General features: G+C 38.2%; 1 protein-coding gene across 2 annotated transcripts in view; it reads left to right on the forward strand.

The window, feature by feature from the left end:
• The window catches only part of mtrex (Mtr4 exosome RNA helicase), a 33,095-nt gene that overhangs the window by 3,177 nt on the left and 19,573 nt on the right, over window positions 1-10,345 (forward strand). The window contains exons 1-9 of one of the 2 annotated variants that reach the window (XM_046066800.1): window positions 300-367; window positions 518-580; window positions 898-1,010; window positions 2,049-2,223; window positions 2,318-2,408; window positions 3,462-3,586; window positions 3,742-3,840; window positions 4,069-4,186; window positions 4,884-5,015. In XM_046066800.1, the coding sequence (XP_045922756.1) occupies window positions 314-367; window positions 518-580; window positions 898-1,010; window positions 2,049-2,223; window positions 2,318-2,408; window positions 3,462-3,586; window positions 3,742-3,840; window positions 4,069-4,186; window positions 4,884-5,015 (970 nt within the window). In that variant the 5' untranslated portion in view covers window positions 300-313. Of the gene's footprint in view, window positions 1-299; window positions 368-517; window positions 581-897; window positions 1,011-2,048; window positions 2,224-2,317; window positions 2,409-3,461; window positions 3,587-3,741; window positions 3,841-4,068; window positions 4,187-4,883; window positions 5,016-10,345 lie in introns of those variants that run through there. The other variant, XM_046066801.1, reaches the window with a different exon arrangement.

Here is a 10,345-nt window from a genome sequence, read left to right on the forward strand (position 1 = left end):
TTAAGTCAAGTTTTAAATGCATGACTTTAATTTATAACAGTATTTTTACATAGTGATATTGCTGTATCTAGGTCATGTAAAAGACCTACTAAAGGAGTACTTCCTCCACCACTGGAACTAATGCAGTTCAATCAGCAGCCCAGCAATTAATATTACCCTCATGATGGTTATAATGTTCAGTGTTTGTTGAAACTGTTTCAGAGAGTTGGTGATTCAAGTCTATGTCAAACCAATGAAGCTGATGCTGCAGCATATGTTTTAAAGTGTCTATGTAGGTAAAATCTGTGTGGTTTTCTTCAGTCTTGCAGAATTTATGCCCCAAGTGAAGGTGGAGCAAGTTGACACCGTGGAAGGATGCTCGCATGAGGTAAAGATGAACATCTTTCTTCCAAAAGATATTTCCTCATTTTGTGTTTTGATTATTATCAGGTTTCTTCTTTGATAAGTCACCTTTGTGATTTCTCTGACTTTTAATGTCAAAACTTAGATTGTTAAAGATTCTGTCTTCCCCTCACAGGTTGCGCTGCCTGCCAGTGATGACTATAAACCACTGAGAGCACGCGTGGGGAAAGCAGCCAAGGTACAATGCACCTTTAAATCAGGTCTTCTACTTGTGGAATACATTTAATTTGTTCAGTGTAGAATGTCATTGAATTACAGTGAAATAGATTTTTAAAGCATTTATTTATTCATTTGTTTAATGATATGTCTGTATGGAGGCTAAATAAGTTAGCTAGCTTTTCAAACTTTAGAAAAAGTTTCTTTATAACTGCAGCACATGGTTTCTAACTGTATTGCCTAATGGGGAGTTAATTTAAATTGTATTGTGTACTAGTTGGTTTACAAAAACTAGTATTACATCTGGATTGTTTTTTATTGACATGTCTTGTCTTGCAGGAGTACCCTTTTGTTCTTGATCCATTTCAGCGTGAGGCCATCTTATGTATTGATAACAATGAGTCTGTGCTTGTGTCTGCACACACCTCTGCAGGCAAGACTGTCTGTGCTGAGTGAGTATCTTCAACAAACATGACACCACTAGGATACTATTTTTTTGCTGATTGTGACAATTAACCAGGACGATGGAAGTCTTCTCTTTGATTGTTGATTGGCCAATTGCCTTGGTTATGACTTTACGTCCAAACTAGTTCGGTTCTGCTCCAAGTAGTCGTGGTGCAAACAATTTTAGAAGCTGATTTAGTTACAAACTAGTAGTTACTAAGCCTCTTGTGTCGACTTTATGTCCTAACTTAGGAACGTACCACATAGCTGCTGCAACTAGGGATGGGTATCGCTACTTGCTACACCTTTATGGTATCGACCGAAACAGCCCAGTATCGAGTACAATCGAAACGTCTCCAGTCAAACCAGTACTTCATTCGATACTTTTTGTAACCAGACTGAGGCAAAAAATCACTATTTGTATGGTTTTGTTTGCAGCCAAACACGCAAGCAACACACTGAAATAAAGAGGAGAGCAAAAAAGGCCTGCATGCGTCGAGTCCATGCGTGATTTTAACAGCCGCTTACCTTCGGTTCCAGTTTATCACCACAAGCTTGGTTTTAAATATTAATTTATTTAATTAAAATATAAAAAAATTTGCAAGCTGTATTCTTTCCCCATATAATACTACCCATGAGGATGATCAAATTAGGATGGCGGGGATGTGATACAATTTCCCAATACTTTTATGTTACAGTTATATGAAACAAGAATAGATAACCTTGCTTGTCCATAACAACAATAAAAATAATAATAGGCTACCAATCAACTACTATGGCTTCAACAGGTGGCATTTTATGCAAGGTATCGAATGAAGTACTCTATTGGTATCACTTTAAGGGTACTGGTTTTGGTACTCGTAATCGTAAAACTTTAAATATCCAACCCTAGCTGCAACACAGTGCATAAGTGTAATTGAGTGCAGTTTTGCAGTTTTCTTGGAAGCAAAGGCCCAACAGCAATCATAATTATTGTTTAGGTGAAGCAGTGGTTAATGTCAGATTAGTGATCTAACCTAGTTCACTGTTATATCCTCCTCTTGTAGATATGCCATTGCACTGGCCCTCAGAGAGAAGCAGAGAGTGATCTTCACCAGCCCCATCAAGGCCCTCTCCAACCAGAAGTACAGAGAGATGTACGAGGAGTTCCAGGATGTGGGACTGATGACTGGCGATGTCACCATCAACCCCACTGCCTCCTGCCTTGTCATGACCACAGAGGTAAGAAGCAGTTATGTCTGGAAAGTGTGCTGCAGGTTAATTTTGATGGGGAGTAGAGAGGTTGGTCTGCCATGGTAAACTGCTTTTCTCCTAGATCCTGAGAAGCATGCTGTACCGAGGCTCTGAGATCATGAGAGAAGTGGCGTGGGTCGTCTTTGATGAGATCCATTACATGAGAGATGCAGGTGTGTACAGAATACAAGCTGAGTGTGGTTTGGAGCATTGGGCTTCATTCAAGAACCACTCGTATAAACAGATTCATTCTTAGCTGGCATGTACAAGTGATTTAAGTTACTTTTTTCTATTGTGGACAAAGGAAATTCAGAAGTGATCCAGGCCTGTTGTACAGTCATGTACAGATAGTGTTCTTTTCTCCACAGGGCAAAAAAACTCTAATTTGACTAGAATTCATAATGCTTTAATCTGACTGAATTTGGAGTTTAAATATGATGCCAAAAGTATTTAAAATAAAATGTATAACTAAGACAAATGTGAAGCAAGATTGACATTATATTCTAAATATTATCAACATCGCTTGACAGTTTACTAGAGTTTTGTTCTAGATTTTATCATTTATATTGGCATATTTCAGCACAGCAACTTCTACAGTTCAGTAGTTAGGAGAATTCTTTCACTCGAAAGCTGGGGTCCTCAGGGTCTTTATGTAGGTCGCTGTCTAATATCATGCTCTGTTGCATCCAACAGTGTTAAATCACCCGCTGTAGGCTATAATATTCTCGTCTAATAACTCTTTGACTTTTACATCCAGTTAAGCGCCTCTTATATTACTCATGTGCCGGTTTGCTTTAGAAAGATGTTTTAGACTTTTTTCCCAATTGTTTCGGCTCCTCTAATACATTTCTGACGCTGCTAAACTTGTAATCTTTTTGTCTGCTGATTATAGGAATAGTGAGGAATAATTCTTTATTTCACTCTTTAGTAACTTTTTTGTGAATAATAATAATAATAATAATAATAATAATAAATGAATGAAACCTGTCCAACTTGGAGCAATAGTAAAAGCTACAAACCTCTAATGGAAAAAAAGAGAGCTTTAGGGTAAGACTACGAACATGTTCCATTGTTGGGCTTCTGTAAATAACATCATAGAGTATGATCTAGACCTGCTCTTTTATGAAAAGCGCTGTGAGATAACTGTTGTTGTGATTTGCCGCTATATAAATAAAATTGAATTGAATGTTCTTACAACAAATTCCTCTGCTGTCTGTGTATTTCAGAGCGTGGTGTGGTGTGGGAGGAGACCATCATTCTTCTTCCTGACAATGTGCATTACGTCTTCCTGTCAGCCACCATCCCCAATGCCAGGCAGTTTGCTGAGTGGATTTGCCACCTACATAAACAGGTGGCGTGTTGTTCTGGCATTAGAAATATAAAGGTTCCTCGTGTATGTAACATAAGAAGGTGGCAGTTATCTCTCTTTATATGAAAGTATCAGCATAACATGTCTGTGTTTTTGTTATTTTTGTTACATAATTAATGTTTCTATGTCTCTTGTAGCCATGCCATGTAGTCTACACAGATTACCGCCCAACTCCACTGCAACACTACATCTTCCCAGCAGGGGGCGATGGACTCCACTTGGTTGTTGATGAGAATGTAAGGACACCTACAAACTGTATTTACTGGGGTCTGTCAGAGTAATCAAAGAGAGTTGGCTAATTAATCCTATGGAAGTCAGACTAGAGACAGACTAGATTTGTCTGGTCTCATATTAGCCCTAGATTACAGTTTCTCTGTCTCCTGATTTTGGATACATCCATTGGCACCGGCCTTTACATGATAGACATGAATCATAACATCTGCCTGTGTTTTACCCTTTATCAGGGAGACTTCAGAGAGGACAATTTCAACACAGCTATGCAGGTGCTGAGAGACGCAGGGGATTCTGGGGGCAGCGGAGGGGGCAAGTGGGACCCAAGAGGACGGAAAGGAGGCACTAAAGGTGTGTGTTAGTTTTCAAGGTTAAAATGGGTCGGGGCTCCCTGTAAGCCTAATGGTTAAGGGGCATACCACATAACCATTTGCATCCACGTAGGGATAGACAATAAAACAATAATTATCGCAATATAATTTCTGTCAATAACAAGATAATAAAAAGTTCAGTAAATATTCAATAAATGTTAGATTTTATTCACTTGAATCATACACAAACTAGGACTAAAGTTTTTTATTAAGATGTTTATTTTGTTGAGGGACTGAGAAAAAGCTTTTATTTAATTTGACTTGTACATATTTGTTGACAAAGATTTGATCATAATTGCTTTGAATGTTCTACCTCAGATTTGTGAAGTGATCCGCTGTTTGGCATCAAGTGTTGACCATAAAGATGAGTTTAATCCACAATTATTATTATTAAATCAGGTTTCTTCAACTTTCGCTCAGGAGCAAGAAACGGCCTTTAAACTCGAAAGAAATAACAATTGATACATATGATAATGATCAATCTCGAAAGATATGAAAAATTTTAATGTGATAACAATTTTGGCCATATCATCCAGCCCTACGTCCATGGTTGAATCAATCAGTTCATCTCTCTACTGTCAAATAAGGGCAACAATGACATCTTAAACATGTAAATGTCTTCTAATATATAGATCAGAATTCATGTTCATGTGTACTCCAATAAATGATTTCCTCAGGTCCGTCCAGTGTGTTCAAGATAGTGAAGATGATCATGGAGAGAAACTTCCAGCCTGTCATTATTTTCAGCTTCAGCAAGAAGGATTGTGAGGCCTATGCTTTGCAGGTAGCCAAACTGGACTTTAACACAGGTATGTCTCATTGTATTTCTTCTGCAAGCACGTTTTCAGTTTGAGTAGTTATATACAATCCTGGTGCTTTTGTGACATGCGTGCATAGTAAAAGGTTTACGTCAGGCCCTTGAACCAGTAGATTAGGGGTCGGCAAATAAGTCTGGCATTAGGCCTAATTTTTTTTAAAGCCATTTTAAGGCGGACCAGAACAAAGTGAAATTATTTCAAATCCTTGTATACTCATGTGCATGTTTAGCTCAGTAGGTACTTTGCAGGACTCCCGTTGAATGAATGAATTCCAATTAACTGCGTATATTTTCCCCCCCCTTATTACTTGATTATAAGGACACTTTTGCACATGCTCACAATAAGGCACGTGCTGCAGTGTGTGTGCGCCCGGCGTTTGATCCGCATTCATAAACCTATGGTGCTTATTTTCATTTCCCTGAGAAAATTCAGGGTACGAACTACGTGCGAACTACTCCCTCTCCATTCACACCCTGTCGTGCTGACAGGCTGTGAACGGTTTGTGACCGTTGGCTGAATGAATATTACATGATCCATGCACTACTGCAACTGGGGGCTCTCCGCAGCGCCACGCAACTTTCTACATTCTTCCAAGAGGTTTGTCAAGCAAGCCAGAGATTCTTGAATGTCCTTCAGAACTCTTCAAAGTAAAAGCTTTCAATAAACTCAACATAAAGCATTGCTGCAATAAACATTCTCATGCATTTATTTTGCAGTCACTTAAGAGGAAGTGATTGTGTGAGTAACTGTATCTCTCATGACTGATATCTATTTCAGCACCAGTCGCTATCAATTTATTTATTTTTCATTTTTCTGCTTAAAGCAATCTGGCCGCGGGCCAGCTATTACTGCTGGCTGGCCAGTTTTGGGCCGCGGGCCGCCTATTGCCGACCACTGCAATAGATCACTGGCAGGTGATATGTTTTGGCATACGATCCCTTATCCAGTTTTTCTTTTTTTTTTTTACTAAGGCTTATGAGGTCAAATTGTGTGGCAAGCAGATTCAGCGTGATGTAGATCAATTATTTTTGTGTTTATAAAGTGTAAGTGCTGGTGAGTTGACTGTAGATTTGAATGTAGAAATATTTTCCCAATTTGACAATGTAGAGTTGTGTTGACAGCTTTGATTCATATTGTACAATTCATAGTGTAATGATATCTTCTACAGCAGCAAAGATAAGTTGATTAAGTGATTAATGGATCATCAAAGTTAATCTGCTACAACTATTTTAATAACAAAATAATCATTTGGACCTTTTTTATTGTATAATGCCAAACATTTGCTGGTTTCAGCTTCTCAGATCTGAGAATGTGGTGCTTTTATTTGACATACGTGACAGTAAACTCAGTATCTTTGGGTTTTCGACTGTTGGTAAAATAAACAAGACATTTGAAGATGTCACCTTGGACTGTGGGAAATTATAATCAGCATTTTCCACTAATCTGTGACATTTTATCGACAACATTGTTAATTGATTAATGAGTAAAAAAAATCAGCAGATTAACCGGTAATCAAAATAATCAGTAGTTGTAACCCTAATAATTTCCATTCTGGAAACAATATAAAAATCGTTTTTGTTTATTCGTTAAGTATTAAGTGATCAGATGTCATAATATACCTTCTTTTTAGATAAATTAAACTTTTATTGTTTGCTGTATTTTCATTGCATTGGTCAGTTATCAGATCCAAAGTCACACTATCAGCATATTGAATAATGAGCATGTTAGTGGTTAGATTCAGAGCAGATTGTCTTTGCACACTGAAATGCCAAAACGAATATAAAGTAGGGAGGGAGTTGAAATTAGGCAAGTGAAACCGTTCACCAAAATGCTAAATTGTTGGCAAGCTGAGCTGAATAAATCCTCCCCACTGAGTGAGTGCCATGAATATGGCTTGTCCCTGCACAGCTGGTCTTGCGGTTTGGTCCAGTGGATAAGTGAAGTTGCTTCATGAAGACAAATCTCTGCAGGATGGGAGATTATCCAGCTGTAGATGGAGGTTGGCTCGTATCCACCTGCTTCAGGCTTTTTCTTGAAATAAAACATGCTTATGAAGCCTTACTTGAGGAGGGGTTTTTTTATGCTGAGCTCTTCCAACACTGAAGGCCATCAACAAAGCCAATTTTTCCATCAATATTGCAAAACCAAACAAATGGAAAAACTCTGCCAAAGATAATTTCTCATTTCCAACAGTTTCATGATTTTTCAGAATTTTCTTAAACAGAGCGATGGTGTCCAGTAACAGTCACTTGATTGAGGAAGAATGTTGAAATAAATTAATCTGATTAGTAAATGAGTCAAAATATTCCATTGACTTGTTTATTAGTTTAAAGAAATACAAAGCTTTCATGACAATGGCTACAGAATTGTAGCCATAAAAAACTGTCATTATTTGTGTTTACAAGTAACAAGTAATTACTTGTGTCATTACTTGTTACAAACCTAACCATTTGCAAGATGCAAGGGTTTCAAACGCGAAAGTTGTTTTCCTTCTTTGTCTGTTATTTAGAAACTCATAGGGACCAATTTTCTCTAGCAAACAATTTGAGAAGCCAGGTTGTTTGGTTTATCCCAGTATGTATGTAGGCAGGTTGTTGGTGTTATAGAGTTCCTCTGTTTGTGTGTGTGTGTAGGAAGGTTATAATGAGCAGAGGGAGCCACGTGGCCCTCCTGGTTTCTCTCATTCTGAACCAGCTACCCCCCCTTTTCTTTTTTTTCTACCTTTCCTAGCTCATGCTTTTTTTTTTTTTCTTTCTTCTGTTTTCTTAAACACCAAAGACAGTCCCCCTCTCTCTCCCCTCCTGCTGTGTGCTGTGACACAGAGTTTCTGGGCAGTGTTTGTGGATTGGCAGAGCTGTGTTGGAGTCAGGGGACCGGCTGGTGCTGAAACATCAACTAACTGACCAAGTGCAAAACTGTACTCAAATAGACATATTATAGAAGGTTTGGTTGGCTCATGCAAAGACCAATAGATGGACATAGACCCAGACTATGTTGTTGTGATGCTGACCAGCAGCATTTTTTTTTCCACTAAGGGCAGAGCCTGCTGAAGTGTGTTCATGTGAGTTTAGTTTAGATGCTCATGATCCACTGAGGATGATTACTAAGGATTTGTTTGACAGATCTTTTGTCCACCATTAATCAAAAATATATTTTGGTATGATGACTACTGACCACAAAGCTGAGGCTATTAATGTAATGTGGTAATATGCAAATGAGTGCCTTTTAAATAAAGATACACAAATGTAGCTGTCTCCGCATAGCTAATGATGGCCAATCCACCAAATCATATAATCTGCAGTGATGTGTGCGCAGTTTAGCAAGTGTAATAAAACGTAACACTGCATGGTATGCAAAATCAAGTTTCTTTAACAATGATGAGCCAATTGCAAGCAATTGTGCCGATGACTGGCACTTTGTGTGGCCAATAAAATTCTGAAAATAACGATATCCATCTTTAAGTAGGAAGTTCATGATTGACCAGCAAGAAAACCACACCTGCGTCAAGCTACCGGCTAATACGGAGCAATGCAGCAGCAGCCGCCTGCCGCCAAGGGTCTGTGCTGTTTTAGAAAAAATACGCTAAAACGTGCACTTAGAAAAACCTGTGTAAAATGGTCATTCTTCATGGTATTGGTATGAAACTTGGACTAGGTAAGGCTTTATGCTAGTACTGTTAGTTCTAGTGTGTTTAAACTTATATTAATCAATTCCAGTAGCAATTAGAATCATTCTGACTTTTGGGTTAGACACTCCAGAGTTTTATCTTTCAGAGAAGCCCAAAACCATGCATATACTCCAAATGGTTAAACAACTACATTCAATTTACTTTGGATATGCCTTGAATAGGCGTTTAGCATTAATTTTACAGGAATGTTAATTTATCGTCCAGCCAAATACTGAGAGATGTGTAGCAAGTTACCCTTTCAATGACCGCGCCCTTTAGTGTGCAAAGGCTAAGGTTCTCCTGAGAGCGAGCTCTAGTGAATGTGATGAACTTTTGTGATGAACACTTGTTTTAATTTGAGGTTGTGCAATGACAACTGCAATGCAGAGGACACAGCCTGAAGCTCCGTGACAGCCTGAGCCAGGGTGGGAGCACATGTGTATATATAACTGTGTCATCTGCATAAAGATGCAACTTGATTCGATGTTTTTCAATATCATTACGAAAATGGTGAATAAAACGGGAGCCAAGATCAAGATCTGGGGGACATCTCTAGGGATTTAGACATGTAATTTTCAATATAGACACTGAGATCTATCTATGAGATAGTTTCTAAACTAATTCACAACCTCCTTACTAAAACCCACATTAATTAGTCTGGATAACAGTAAGTCATGATCGACAGAGTCAAATGATTCAACAAATAATGCAGCACAGTGCTGTTTTTCATCAAGAGAATTACTATCGTTGACCACCAACATAGCTGCTGTTATGGTACTATGTCCTGTCCTAAAACCAGACTGAAACTCACTTAAAATGTTATCTTCAATTAAAACTTTTTAACTGGACATTTACCAGAGATTCGAGGATTTTGGCTAAAATAGATAATTTGGAGATGGGTTGGTAGTTATCTACATTAGTAGGGTCCCCACTTTTTAATAATGGTGTAACATAAGCAGCCTTCCATAATTTATGAATACAACTGGTTGCCAGGGACAGGTTAAAAATATAAGTAATGTGCTCTATAATAAGCTTGGCAGCCAGCTTTAAAAGGTATAGATCTAGATTGTCAGGTCCAACTGACTTTTTTGGATCCATATCTTTAAGCACCTTACAAACATCACCAGTGGATATGTGTGTGGAGTTGAAGGAGTTAATTTGCACATCTGACTCAGGAGAGAGAGAGTTTGCATTGTTACCAGGGTTCATATGGTTTATATGCGGGCCCCCTGTGTTGTCAAAGAATACTCCAGCTGATACAAAGTTCTTATTAAATATTTCAAACATATCAGCTTTAGATTTTACTTCCGCAGAGTCAATGATTAAATGGTCAGGGAGTCCGGACTTTCAAGCATTTGTGCTTGATATAGATTTTATGAATTTCCAGAATTTGGAAGGATTACCATATTAAAGTTCTCTGTGATGTTCTTCAGATAGTATTCTGATTTTGATTTCCGGATCATTTCAGTACATTTATTTTCCAAAGTTCTAATCGAAATCCAATCCGCAGGTATGTCTGACTGTCTTGCTTTGGCCCAGGCAACATTTCTCAGTCTGACTAACTCTGACAACTTTTCAGAGAGCCATGGATTATCTCTTCCTCCAATCCTGAATTTCTTCAAAGGGGCATGTTTATCACAAATATATATATATA

Source organism: Micropterus dolomieu, linkage group LG13, assembly GCF_021292245.1.
Source record: "Micropterus dolomieu isolate WLL.071019.BEF.003 ecotype Adirondacks linkage group LG13, ASM2129224v1, whole genome shotgun sequence".
Classification (NCBI taxonomy): Eukaryota; Metazoa; Chordata; class Actinopteri; order Centrarchiformes; family Centrarchidae; genus Micropterus; species Micropterus dolomieu.